At 48.5% G+C, this 14280-nt stretch overlaps 1 protein-coding gene across 1 annotated transcript in view; it reads left to right on the plus strand.

Moving 5' to 3' along the window:
* Positions 1-14280, plus strand: part of LOC146587206 (protein AF-17-like) — a gene marked incomplete at its 3' end in the record, with an annotated part of 20797 nt that overhangs the window by 521 nt on the left and 5996 nt on the right. Inside the window, exons 2-7 of the mRNA XM_085319980.1 lie at positions 3189-3268; positions 7721-7775; positions 9376-9485; positions 9893-9996; positions 10680-10773; positions 12119-12226. Coding sequence (XP_085176106.1) covers positions 3189-3268; positions 7721-7775; positions 9376-9485; positions 9893-9996; positions 10680-10773; positions 12119-12226 — 551 coding nt within the window. The remainder of the gene's footprint in view (positions 1-3188; positions 3269-7720; positions 7776-9375; positions 9486-9892; positions 9997-10679; positions 10774-12118; positions 12227-14280) is intronic.

Below are 14280 nucleotides of genomic sequence, written 5' to 3' on the forward strand. Positions count from 1 at the left end.
CCCGGAGCCGCGTCCTCCAAGGGCAGGGAGGAAGCCAGCCCTTCTCCACCGAGAGATAAGCGCTATTTGCATTTTAAATGACTTGAAGCACGCCCCTAGCACCCGGTATCGGGCTGGAAAGTTTACCCTCCTCAGCTCTCCGGAGGAGGGGGGGGAAGGAAGAAATATTTGCTTTCGCTTAAATGCAGCAAAAAGGAATGGCGATTGTCGCGTTTGGTCTTGTTTTGAATAACGCGGAGCTTTCTGGTCTCATCTGGCGTGCCTGTTTTTCCAGCTATTATTATCCTCTCCATCCACCAGCCCGTCTCGAGCCCCTTGCCGGGCTCCGCGGCGCTCGGTGCGCGCTCGCCCCCGGGCGCGTCCCGCCCGCCGCTCGCTGCCTGTCGCGCTCGGGGCTCGGGGGCTCCGGGGCTCCGGCTCGGGCTTTGTTTTGCTTTTCGGTCGCCTGCTCTGTCCACGCTCGCAGCCTGAGTAAGAGGTCCCGTACAACCAGGTGACCGAAGGGGAGTTCAAATGAGGAAGCGAAGCTCGCGGGGGAATTCTCCGCTCGCAGAGCCGCTGCCGGGGTGTCTCCTGCAGAAGACAACCTGCTGCGGGGTGCCTCCGAGGGACCCCAGGCGACACTCGCTTCCCTTCTAATTTTGATGGTGTAATTCTGCCGCTCCCCCTGTTATTTATGAAACCACAGGTTGGAAAAACGGGKTTTTTTTTCATCCCTCTGTTTTGGAGGGAGGTAAAGGGCACTGGCAGCTTCGGGCCCGTTCCCAGGATGAATATAGATACTTCTGTTTGCTGGCCAGAGCAGTTTCAAATTTGTGATGCTTTTGTGTTTTAGGTGCCTCCTTCTAGGCCCACACAGGTATGGAGACTGTGCGTGTTTTCTGCTTGCTGCGGCTGCTGTAAAGTAGGCGTGTAGCGTTGTTTTGGTGGAGTTAAAACGTGTTAGGGAAGTCTCAGAGAGGCACCGTTTGTGTGTTTAGAAAGCACAGCTGTATACTGAGGACTTGGAAGGATTATATCAGGATATAGTAATTCGTAAGGAATATTGTTATTCCTAATGGATGTTCAAAAAAAGACTAGCCGTTTTTTAAAGTCACAGATTTAGCAGTAGTGTGGTAGCTTGGTAGAATTTTGGATACTGAACAGGAACAAAGTGCTACAGAGTGGTTCATCTGTCTCATTCTTTGCAATCACACCCTGGATTTGGTATCAATTTGTACTGCTTTTAAATATTTTCAAAACAAAAGCTATCTTTCAAAATAATTGTACAATTAAATAAAGAACCCGCTATTTTTTAAGCTTATGTTGAAGCTACACATTAGGGCTAWTTAAAAAAAAAATCAATACTGTTTCTGTGACAATATTTAGAAATGTCTTTTTCATAGAAAATTCAAAATATGAACAGAAACTTCTAACTGGAAATTAAGAATCTTGTAAGATAGTTAAGAATGTTTTACAAATAATGTTTTCGGCGTTACCTTTTGTATGTTCTGTGGTTTTGCTTGTTTTCTTGTTTTCTTTCTTTCCGAAGCAGTGGGCACAGAAGCCAGTACTGTCTCCAGCTGAGTGCTTGCTTTTGGCCTTAAGCCCACTGCTAAAGATGGACTCAAGGCAGGCTCCTCTGTCRCTGCTTTTATGTAGTTTCTATTTTCTTATGTATATGCCTTGGCTCATCTTGGAGTCGGTCCTCATGGTTTAACTCCACAATCACATTTGCTTTCCTGGCTCATGTAGAGTAACAGACATTAGAGAAATGGAGGAAACCTATTGGGGGTCACGTCTGGTCCATCCCCAAGGGAACATCACAGGATTGCTTCCAGCAGGATATTTTCAGATGCTTTGTCCAACGCAGTTTCAAATGTCTCGAGTGATTGAGATTCCATTCCAACTGCCAGCTCAAATTTGAAGATGGAATAGGGAAGATATAATTTGTTCTTTCTTGAGGTGCTCCTATACCCTCACTGGAGCATACATAACCTTATTGTTTACCCCTGTCTTTACTTGCCTCTGTTGCTTTAAACCCATTTGCCTGATGGCTAAGAACCCTTTCAGAGTCAGAAATGCTTCCTCCAGGACTAGCAAAGTYCATCCCTGGATGGTAAGAGAGAGTGAGAGATGGCTAGAGAGAGTGCCAGAAGTGGTGAAGGGTCTTCAAACAGCGTTGCCCCCTTTAAAGGAGTGGGAGCTTCAGCTTGCAGAGGGGGACCCTGAGACAACCAAGAGTGATGTGGAAAGCAGTGGCAGAGGAGTGCGTGGAATTGCTGGAGAAGAACTGAAGAAAATAGCTACTCTGTTGAAATTTGCTGGATTGTCAGCTGGAGACTCTAACATTAATGTAGAACCTGTTCCCAGTATTAGTCCTAAACAGCCTGAATTCGGTGGTYTTCAAAGCATGCTGCAAAAGGCTGCTGTTGGATATGACTTATGAAATTGAGGGCGTGCAGGGTAAATAGGAGTTTCTCTGGGTGTTTATCTGAATTCTCACTGAGATGATTTCCTCCTTGCTGCTGAGATTTTATCTTAGTCATTTCATATTGGGTATGAGCTTATTTGAAAACTTGGATAAGCTTATCACACTGTGAGTTGCTCAGTTCTGAGCACTTCCAAAAGCTTGGCAACTTACTTAGGTGCTGCGTTCTCCTCAAAAATGCAGCTCAAAGGAGAACTCTCTTCACTTTTACAACCTCTCACTTCTTGAAAYAGGCATTTAGAGATGAGTCTGTAGAAGAGCAGCAGCATGGTCCAGTGAGGGTCGATCATTGGCCTCTGGATTCTAATTCCAGCTGTGTAGTGAAAAATTAAGCAAGTTACTTCACTGCTTCATGTCCATGTTTACTGGCTGAAATAATATGGCCCGTGTTACATAGGAGTTTGTATCTAATGGTTTCTCTTGACCTTAAAAATCTGCTTCAGAGTGGACRTGTTTTTGGGTGCAGGTTGGACCAGAGTCAGCTGTCCTAACAGGATACGTTGAGCAGGGAGGAACCGGACCTTTACAAAGGGCTATTTGCTGTTGCTAGGTGTTGGAAACTAGAAAAGGAAACAAAATGCTGTTTGGATCTAATTTTTGTTTTTGTCTTCCATCTCCATCTGACAAAGCTCCTTCAGGCAAACTTTCATGTACACCTGAAAAAATTAAACAGCCAGTTTGAACATGATCAAGTGAACTCTCTCTGCTTTCCTTCCAGCTTGCTATGGAATTGTCCAGGTTCCAACCGGACCCTGGTTCTGTCGAAAATGTGAATCTCAAGAGAGAGCCGCCAGGGTGGTGAGTATGAAACGCACTTGCACATTTGCACATACCCTAAATAGGATAGTTTGCTGCCCTTCATCCCTCTACGAGAAGCAGTGTGGTCCATGGACAGAAGGGATGGAGCCTGGAATTCAGAACTCTTGGGACTGCAATCCTGACTCGCTACTATATAACCTTGGACAAGGCACTCACCCTTCACCTGTCTGAGAGACCAACTCTCTTTTAAAATCTTTTTCTTGCTTAGACAATAGGAAAAATTCTGTCAAACAATTCTATACAGTGGTCTTAGCCATATTGAGGAACATGCTGCCAGACAGACTTCTAAGCTAGTTATTGATGACCAAAGAGTTTTGAGTCTAGATCCATCAATCTTCTAAAATATAATGACATTCTTCTCCAGGATGGCATCCCTGCAGCTTTTCCTGTGCAGCTCCTCAGAAAATTTTGGAGTGGAGGAAAGTTGGCATCACCTGAGATGCTGCTRTGCTGTATAAATTATCCTGCTGACTGGCAGGGTGGATTGGCATTCATGTCTCACTTGCAGCAACTGTCTCCTGCATAAAGTCTTCTGAGTTTGTTAAACAACATAGAGAATGACAGGAAGCTGGATCAGGGTTTAGTTTGTGTCTAAGTAGCAATTTAGCAGTATAGAACACTTTACAAATGTTCTTAATTAATTCTGGCATTTCCCAGTGAGGCAGGAAAGTGGAAACATTCAGGCCAGGGCTGCTTCTTAGGCCTGTCTATGTGGCAAAGCTACTTGTGCAGTAAACTAGGCTGCGAGTTTATAGCACACTAACTACTCTGCAATAACTCCCCATGTGAGTCCTCGTCAGATACGGCTGCCCCAGCCAAATGCAAAGAGGCCAGGGTGTAGATCTTTATGCTAGTTATGCCACGGATGCTGATTGTGTATATACGCACTTATCATATAATAAATCCAAGATAGCTCTCCCTCCTTCACTTCATTAAAAATGTGTTTAATTTAAACTTGGGCTTTTCTCAAATACCCAAGGCCTAAATCAACTCAGACTATGTTTATTAGTGCCTGCACTGCCTTCTGAACTGATTTACCTAAATCTGTTCTAAAGTACACACCTAGTAAAGTTGATGTAGGTGACCTCTGAGTGCACATATCTGTGCAGACCTGAGCAAACAGTGCACTCCTCCATCTCAGCGGGGTTCTCTGTGCTTGCTGCGATACAAAGGTTTAATCTGTTTCACAGATGGGCGAAGAACTTGGCAAAGATGAGTGAATGGGGGAATTAGGTATCTGCACCAGCTTTCTATGTTGCATTAACTCATTCCTCATTGGAAGTGGGAGTGTAAACAACACCAGACTTTCAGACCTGAACTCTTTTACCATTGTAAAATACTGCTTTTATGCACACTGCAGTAAAGAAGATCAAATACGTCTTTGAGTAGTTTTACCTCATGCAGATAGTATCATAGCAAAGAGAGACATTTAGATTTTATGGGCCTCCTTCCCTCTACTCTCCCAACTGTGCAGGCAAGGAGCAGCTCTTCAGTGTTAGCTACAATTCAAATGACACCTAAGCTGGAGTAATACATGTACACACAAGTCCTCCTCACCTGTGCTCACTGCAAGAGGGATTGTAGCTTTTCACTTGTACRTTATAGCCTTCAAACCGCCTCCCAGGCATCACGAAAACAATATCCCTGCAGGTGGCTCCTTATTGAAGTCGCGCGCAGTAAACTCTGTTAGACGATGCGTGGTGGGCTTCCGTCATGCCCTTCAGTCATGTGGCCATCAGCCCCGCTGCTATAGCTGGGCAGTGATAATCTTCCTTCCTCAGCAGAGCTGGGGATGATTTCCTAACTAAATCCCTCACCTTTTGAGTTGAACACCAGCAGTCATAGCAACAGACACGCAGATGGGTAAATACATGAAAAGAATCTAGTTCTTTGATGTAGGGAACAGCATGATCAGAGTAAGGGAAATGAGTCAGGTCTTAGGAGAGCTGTGCTTGGCTCTGCTACTAAAACACCGTTTGAATTTGTACTTCGTAGTCCGGAGAGACTGGCGGTGCGGCTCTTCCACTGCCCCGGGWTTCCCTGCGCCCCTCTGTGCCTTGCTTTCGCCAGCCGTGGAAGCAGCATTGCAGACGCTGCTCCGAGGATCGTGAACRGGAGAGGCTGCTCTCTGAGCCCAAAGTACCTTGTCAACAGGATGATGAACTGATACTCGTACTTCTCTGACAAGGACTCTATGGCAAACTCCTTTGAGAAACAGCAATGGTTTTCTTCCCGCAGCTGTCTTCATATAAGAATCTTAAAGCAGTTTACAAGCTTTGTCCACTTTACTGGCTAAATATTGATATTTTTGTCTTGACAATGAGATTTGAAGGCATGAAGAATRCTGCATGTCTTAGTGAAGGTTTTAAAACATAGGTCTCCTGATTTCTGTATCTCTCCTTCAGCTTGCGTAGACTCCATCCCCCCCTCCCTTCAGTTTAGGAAAGACAAACTGGGAGTCCTAACTGCAGCTGGTCAGTCTAATCACTTGGTGGTACCTCCTCTGAGGAAGGAGACCTGGTGGGTCAGGAGCTCTAGCCTTAGCCACCACAACCTGGTTTTAATCAACCAGCTCTGCTCTTTTTTCCCAGAGCTGAAATAAAAACGTGGGAGAGTGCCTAGGCCTGGGCAGGTTGAACAAAAGGAAGAGGTACCACTAATCCCTGCTCATAAACCCTCCTCAGATGCGCAGGTCCCTAAAGGATGCTGTGGACGCTATTGTGCTTACAGTAAGCAACTGAAAGCCCATCCACTTTGTAATCAAATTGTCTAGGAAGCCCGGTGAGCTGCAATGGCCAGAGGGCACTCATGTGAGGGATCATGTGAAGGCTTTAGCTGTCATTTAGAAGCAGGGCTRTTAAAAGTCTTGTGTGGGGCCCGATGGAGCTGTTAACCCCTCTTGTTACGATCAGAGCTTTGCTAATCGCGTGGTGGGAGAGCCGCTTTGATCTGAGGGGTGGAGAGGAGAACCGAGGGGCCTTTTCAAGTGCAAATTTCTTATTACAGTGTCTCAGCTAACCCAGTTCTTTCTGTCTTGGCTTGGCGGGGCTTTCCATAGCAATGGTGAGAGCAGCTCTCGGCTGCTCTGCCAGGCGGGGCCCAACCAGCCGCAGTGTGAAATTCCTCCTGGAGTCGCCCACCTCTCAAACTAAGTTGCGTAGAGGGTGACACCGATGGCGTTGGCCTGTGTCCCCTCATCTCCTGTTCACACGTTGTCGCGTGGATTTTGTGCGGGCCGCAGGTGCCTCTTGGGCGACCCTGCGCGCTCGAGTCCCGCGGCAGCTTCATGTTCCCCGGCTCAGCTCCCCTGCTCCACACTGACCTGCGGCAATTTTATTTACCGTGACGGCTACCAAGAGCTAAAAATTTCAACAGAGGAAATCTTGAGCTTGCTTTCAGAAGTCCACACTGTGGAAGGTCCTCAAGGACTACGCAGTGACGAGTTCTTTGGCTGGCAGGGCCGAGGCTCAGCGAGTTATCACTCAAGGTATTGGTGGGGTTTTTTTGGTGGTTTGGGAACATCTGTCCCGCTGAGCGCTAGATTCGCTAGAGCTGAYGAACACAGCAAAAAAAACCAAGCGCACGAGGAAGAAGAGCAGCTCGCACACACTCATAGCAGTATGAGAGCCGCCGCCTCACGGCCGTCGCCTTCRTGACGACAGCTCATTTCAAAACTTTCTGATGAAACATTTTTCACAGAAAACAGCTTTGTTAAAAAAACAAAAAACAACAAAAAATAGATGTTTCCATTAACAAAGGAAAGAAAAGTTGTTTCGCTCTGCAGAAATTCAGGCGCTCGCTTTTTAACGAAACAGCAGAAAGAACAAAAMCCCCAAAACCGAGAAAACGTTTTCCCTGGGTGCTGCCACGGGGATGGCGTGTGAGGGGCTGAAGCCCGTTTTCGGGCCGCTCACGCCTCTCGCGGCTGCGGGGCTGGAGACCGTCCCTGGGCACGGCAGGGCGCCCGCGGCGAAGGGGCCGGGGGCGGCGGGGCCCCCGGCAGCCTCCCAACTCATCCCCTCCCGCAACCCGTGAGATTGGCTGGAAAAAAAAAAAGAATCGCAAGAGAAAGAAGGAAGGAAGGAAAGAAAGAGGAAAAAGATAGGTAATGGGTCCTTTTTATTTGCCTGCTGCCTTCTGAGTCATGTTTTTCAGTTTTACTCCCCAGCCGCAAGGGCTAGAAACTTTCTTTAAAAAGCCCCAGGAAAGCCAAGGTGCTCCTAGAGCCTCGGGCCAAGCGCCCGTCAGACCCGACGATATCTAGCTGTGTCAGAGCATCTCACTGCGCCCAAACCGTTCTGCACCCTTCTCCCACTTCCTCTCTTTGAAAGCAATTTTCATAACCGTACCGTAAATGAATCATCTCTTTTTTTCTGACCCCGGGCCCCTGGGACTTTAGATTAAACTTGTTGTTTCTTTCTTAATTTCAAGAGATGCGAGCTGTGCCCCCACAAAGACGGAGCCCTGAAGCGGACCGACAACGGCGGTGAGTACCTCGGTGCCCGGCCGGGAGCCCCCCGCTCCGTGCGCTGCCTCCCCGGCTCTCAGGTGCTGTTCCTGGTGCAGCCTAATTCCTTTCTGAACCGATAGCGCCGGAAGAGGAAGGATGGAGGCTCCAGAGAAAYGAGAAACGCTCTGCCTCCTCCCGCAAAACTTCACCTTCGGAAACCTCTGCTGCCCCCCGGGTGGGGAAACCTGCCCGAGCTCCGGCCGACGTTGAAGCCCCGGCCGTGAAACGCGCTGTTTCTTAGATTCAGCCCTGCTACAGTCGCTGCACGATCTGGCCTYGCTTACGGAAATGCTGCACGGGTGCGCAGCAGCAGTGTCATCCTCACGTTAACTGAACCTCAGCCTCGCGCTGGGGATGAGTCCCCGTCAGAGAGCAGGGGACCAGCACGGAGTAAAGATGTTTGCTCTCTGCAAGGCTTATCTCCTCGTCACTGCGGAGTGTCAGCCTCTGGTGCCGTAAGCACTGTGGAGTTTGGTTTCAGTTTTCAGAGCTTGCAGCTACTGATGCTATCAGCAGTATGGATCAAGCTTTGTTTTTCTCAAAATCTGATTATTTTTCAGAAAGGCTTCTTTACCTACCTGCCCCTTAGCTTGATACACAAAGAGTCAAATTAGGCAAGGAGGTCTTTATTCCCATAATCCCATATTTAGAGAAGAAGCTCCRAGTCCATGATTTTTGTAGAAGTATCAGAGCTGGTCCGAGCAGTGCCAAGAGCCTTGCTGCAATAGTCGAAGTATCATTTTGGGGGATTGTTTTATAATAACATAGCATCTTCTTCCAAACATGCTATTACGTGGTTTGGTCAGGTCTGCAGACAGGCACAAGAAGTGTTATAACTATGTCAGTATACAGAATTATATAGCCCAAGTACTTACAATTTTGTAAAATAATTCTGTAATCAYGGATTTTGGATTCCGCCTACCCAGGTGAATCTGTCCTACTCCTAGCRAAATCCTTCCGATGCAGTAGACATACCGGTACGCATACGCCCCCAAAGGCTCCTGACCCTCTAGCTTTCTCAGTACTACCCTGACCAGATGGAATTTCAACTYGCACATCTGATTTGGGAAGTGCAGTGTTTCTTGGTGGATTTAGATTTTAATCTAATTTGGCTTGCTGAAAAAGAGCCGTCTTTAGCCGTTGATAAGAGCCAGTAATGGGAGCTTTGTTTCTGGTGTACGGGACTGCACGTCAGACCTGTCCCATCGTCATCATCTGCAGTTTGGATGATTTTCCTGTGTTTAGTTAGGTCTTCAGCAAGTGTAGGCAGCAGATCCTGAGCAGGTGCTGCAGGTGCTTTTAAGGAGAATGAACATTGTGCATATCCTTTCCCAAAGAGATCTCCACTTTCATATTTAATCTGAAGGTGGTGTCCATCTCTCTGATCATCCACAAATGATTCGTAACCAAGTTACAAGCAGCAGTATTTCAAACCTAACATTGAACTTAGGCTGGCTCCCTTCTTACACCCTTTCCCTTCTCTCCCCCCGTGCTTGTCTGCAGCCCTTTCTGGGTTTAGCCATCTTGTGAGTTGCCCCACATGAATCTCTGCTTTCTGTCTTGTTTGCTTCTGCAGGGTGGGCCCATGTCGTCTGTGCTTTGTACATCCCAGAGGTTCAGTTTGCCAACGTGCTCACCATGGAGCCRATTGTCCTGCAGTATGTTCCCCACGACCGTTTTAACAAGGTGAGCCCACTTCTTTCTCCTGCTGCCCTAAGTATACTTGCCTTGCCTTTTCYATGTCTTCTTATTCTTTCATATCTCCTGTTCATTTTATTTTAATTTCCAGGTACTGAGATTCCTTTAAAAATAATTTACAAAGTAAATCCTCGTTCTTCCTCTTCTTTTGGTCCTCCACTTCTGTCCCTTCCAATTCTGCAGCCTGATCAATCCCTTCCTTGGAGAGGGATTTGGGGAGAAAAAGAAGATGCATGGGTTTTGTGCAACCCACCAAGAAGTAAGCCAGAGGTGTAGGCGTAGGAATCAGACGACTGGATACAAAGTTTTAAGTTCCTGAAGGCTTTTCCTCCTGAAGAACAGGGAAGMGGGTGCTTTGGCTGCCTCTTCAAGGGAGCACTTTTCCTTTTTTGCAGACCTGCTACATCTGTGAAGAGCAGGGCAGGGAGAGCAAAGCAGCCTCCGGAGCCTGCATGGCCTGTAACCGACACGGCTGCCGACAGGCTTTCCACGTCACCTGGTGAGTTCCCCACCGCCTCTCCTCCAGAACCACCGCTGCTATCGCTTTTGCCGCTGTGGCTTTCGGGCCACGCGAAACAGGTGGCACGGGGAGTCGGACAGATCACSCCTGATGGCGCTGGGGGTATCACCCCTGCTCAATTCGTGAAGGGAACTTCCCCAGGACGGCTGAGACCTCACCAGTGAGCCGTGTCCGGGGAGAACCAAGGGGTGGGGGTTTCCCTAGGGCTCTGTGGAATACAAGAGGAGAGGAGATGAGTCACAATCCGGGAATGTTCTTTCTCAAGCAGAGCACATACAAGGGTGTCATCTAACTGATGGGATTTTAAGGGCTGATATCCTCATGTAGCCTCGTAGCCGGAAAACAACATTGTCTGACTCGAGAATAGGGGGATTCCCAACTTTACAAGAATTCCTTGTTCATGATGCATCTTTAATTGGAATTGTTATTGGTCCCCCAGGCCTGCCTTAAGAAAAACAGAAATTGCAACACAATCTGGTAGGAAAGTACTTAGAATTTCAGAATTCTAATTTGAATTAAAAATATGCTGAACTTTTTCTTTCTTCCTTGCAAACCATTTGCCAAGCAGGACCGGGTATCCTGAACTACTGTTCACCTGTGATGGGCTGTGTAGTCCGGCTGTTCAGTTTGCTTTATCCGCCTCCTGACTGTATGTGTTTCAGTGCCCAGATGGCTGGCCTCTTATGTGAAGAAGAAGTCCTAGAAGTGGACAATGTCAAATATTGTGGCTACTGCAAGTACCACTTCAATAAAATGGTGAGTCTCTTCATCCCTCCAGTGGAGTTTTTTGTCACATGTAAGCCATCATCTTCATCCTAGATTGTATCTGTGCCTGGAACTACAAGAAATGCCGAGAACATATAAACGATGTCTGCAGCCTGCTTCCCTTTTCTGCCATTCAGGCAGTCACTTAGGAATAAGGATTAACATAGATCTTGCATTTCTATAGCATCTTCAGACCTGTTTTCAAAACTAGAGGTTGAATTCCTCCCCTCTGCTTGCACTGAAAGACAAGCCCCAAGAAATCAAAGCTGTATTTGCTCTTTGCAGAAAGATGCTAAAGCACCGTCTCTGGTGCAAGGGGCAGTGTGAGACTAGAAAGGAGAGCAGCCAATGTGTTTGATGTTCCAGAAGGTTAGAGGTGTAGCTCAGGGACCTTGTGCAGGAGGTTGTAATGCAGAACAGTCCTAACTTTTGCCTGAGGATGGAGGCAGCCCAGAGGAGAACTGGAGCCATTCAACATTTGGAGAACATTTGCAGCAAAGGATTTCTCCCTATTAATTGCAGGACAGGACTGAGAGGAAGGAGAAGAACCTTTTTCTTTTCTGCATAATTAGTAGACACCTGTGCTCCCCGCTGCAGCAAAAAAGAAACTTGATCCTCTCACTGCATCTTTATGTTTCAGTGGCTCCTTTGTTTCTGGCCTTTCCCACTTTCCTTCCTGCTTATCACTGCTGTCACATAATAGTAACTGATGTCTTCAGCTTCTGCTCAAAGCCAAGCTGGAGGACACCTTCCCTGCCTTTCAGACACCCGCAGTATCCGAGACAAGTGTAGCTCAGTATCAAGTTTGCGGATGCTGAGATAGGTAGCAGGAATTCTGCTAATACTTCAGTCTGAGAACGGGGCATCTGCGTGTGCAACCCCCCAGCCCCCGTGCAGCGGCACCGGCTGTTGCTAAGGGCCCCTCTCACGGGTTTAGGCTTGGGCTGAAAGCCGGACGTGGCTGTTCAGGATGACCGGCTTGTCAAAGTAATGTTGCTGCTACCATTTATCATCTTGTTTAGCAAACACTCTTCCAGCAGCTGGGCCTTTCTTCTCGCATGTGTTGGTGTGCGTGGGCCACCGAGATCCCAGGGTCGGGGAGTTAGACCTACATGCTGTTTGTAAGCCTGTTAGTCGTGCCCATGGTGATTTCCCCCCGTTAGGAACCAGGCTGGACTCTGGTACACACAGGACTTGGTCCTGCGTGTTGTAGACAAGCCCTTTACCATAACATTGTTGTAACAGTGAAATCTATAGGCACTGTTTTCTCTCTCTCTTTCTCTCTCTCTTTTTTTTTTCTATTCTCCATCTCCCCCCCCCTCCCCACTTACCTCAGAAGACCTCACGTCACTCTGGTGGTAGCTCCTTCATTGCTGGGAGAAGGAGCCGATCCACGTCTCCTGCTCAAGAGAAGCACGTATCCCACCACGAAAGGCCAAAGAAGGTAAGAGCTGCCCAGGGTTTGTTACTCTAGAAGAGCAGAGTCATGTGCGACGGAGGTCAGGAGGGGAAGAGTTTGCGCTTTGGGCTTCGGTTTTAAATGTGGCAACTAGAGAATGTAAACTGAAGGTCGTTGTCCTCTGGTCCCRGAGTTCGAGTTTTAAAGGAGAAAAAGATACTCATTAATAATCTGTATCACAGCCAGTAGTTTAACTATAGGCATCAACAATAATCAGTAATAATATGGAAAGTATTTTATTAGTCACATTGAGCCAGTCATGGGGATTCCACCTGCTTCAAGTCTATCTGTGAAAATAACTTGTCTTCATTTAATGATTATTTAGAAGAGCATCACRTGCCAAGTCTGCCTGGTAGGGTAGTTTTTTTATTTAACTCTGCAGGTTAAGACATACTCATCAAAAGCGCTGCAATGTTACAGGACATGTTAACAGCATATAAGGTTCATAATTAACCAACTGACTCACGTGACACAGGCTCATATTTCAACGAAAAACAGCAGCAAACATGTAGCGCAGAATCCCAAGCAAAGTCCTGGCTTCTGAGAGGGTTACAGGTTCCAGTGTGGAAGAGTCCATACAGAAGGAAATGAGGAGGCCAGAGGCTTGCGGGCTATTCGTTATTTTTAACAATAAATTACCCTAAAGGACAGGACGCACGCTTTTGGGAGGATTCAGGTTTTAGGGCGAGTGTTAACAGAATAAGAAATCTTCCCTCTGCCGTGATGAATAGAGCTTCTGCATTATCAGCGACACCCAGTATAGTACTGCCACCTCCCTTTGCACCCCATCTATCCAAAACAGTGGTGTAAAATCTGAAGCAGAAATAACTTATACAGGGATGCTTTTCTGTACGGTCAGTTATGGGCCAGGYGCTAAGTATATTCCGCTAAGAGTGACAGCCAAATTCACCGTGTTGCATAAACACAAGTGGTGATACCTCCGCACGCTACAGTGGGGATCTCCTACGTCTTGCCCTAGAAGCGTAGGCGTTTACTGCTTTTCTGCTTGTTTGCTTTTTGTTACAGCAGGCTTCCCCACAGCAAACAAACGGCCCGAACGCTAGCGATAGTGCCCGAACCCAGAGGAGCCTGGTGGCACTCCGTGGGAGTAAGCCTGGTGGATCTCAGCCCAGCTTCCAGGGCACGAGGGCACCCAGGCTTTCAGAAGCAACATGGCCATCGGTTAGGACCAGCCGGCACCCTCTTTCTCCGCAGAGGTTAATCCCTCTCGGTGCGGTTGGAAACGCTGCCCAACGCGCCTGTTTTGTGTCCGGGAAGCTTGCCCGAAGCGTACCCGACGCGCGGGCGGGCGAGCAAGGCGAACCCCGCTGTCCGGGAGCGCTCAGCACGTTTCCTACCGCCGGCGAGGCTGAAACGTTATCGCGAGCGTTTGCTTCTCGTGCACGTTCAGCTGCTGCGAGGAGAGGAGGAGGCGGGAGGGAGAAAAAGCCTCTGTGGCACGGGCAGGGCGAGCGGGCGCCTGGCACAAGGTGAACCGCGCCGCTGGAATGTGCTATATTTAGCCAAGAGCCGGGCGGAGGGCGTGCGGGAGAGGGCAGGATCGGGGGGATTGGCAGCGGCTCTGGAGAGCTCCGCTGTAATTATAGCTGACAGACGGCGCAAGGCCGAGGCTGGGGACTGCAAGAGGGTTTCTATATTTACGCAGCTTCTGGCCGCGGGGGTGGGAGTGCGGGCCGGTGGCTGGCAGGTAGGAGCAGGAGGTGCCGCTTCCGAGCCGTAGCTGGGAAGCAGGTCAGCGCCGGGGGAGAGCGAAAACAGGAGGAACAGGGATTTATTTGTGGGCTTTTCAGCGGAGCTTGCCAGGGATGTTAGTGTCCGGGCTCCTCACAAGCGTGCAGGACCTCTCCTCTCCGGATGGGTTATGCTGGGTCCGTGGGCAGCAAATCCGGGGAGGCTGCCGGGGAGGCAGTGCAGGTGCCAAACCATCAGCTTCCCGCCGCAGAGAAGGAATGGGCACGGAAAGGGGGTGCAAAGGCGCCCAGAAGCGTGCAGAGCGGCCGAGACGGGCAGGAGGAGGG

Source organism: Rhea americana, unplaced genomic scaffold (assembly GCF_003343005.1).
Source record: "Rhea americana isolate MKP2758 unplaced genomic scaffold, rheAme1 scaffold_607, whole genome shotgun sequence".
NCBI classification, from domain to species: Eukaryota; Metazoa; Chordata; class Aves; order Rheiformes; family Rheidae; genus Rhea; species Rhea americana.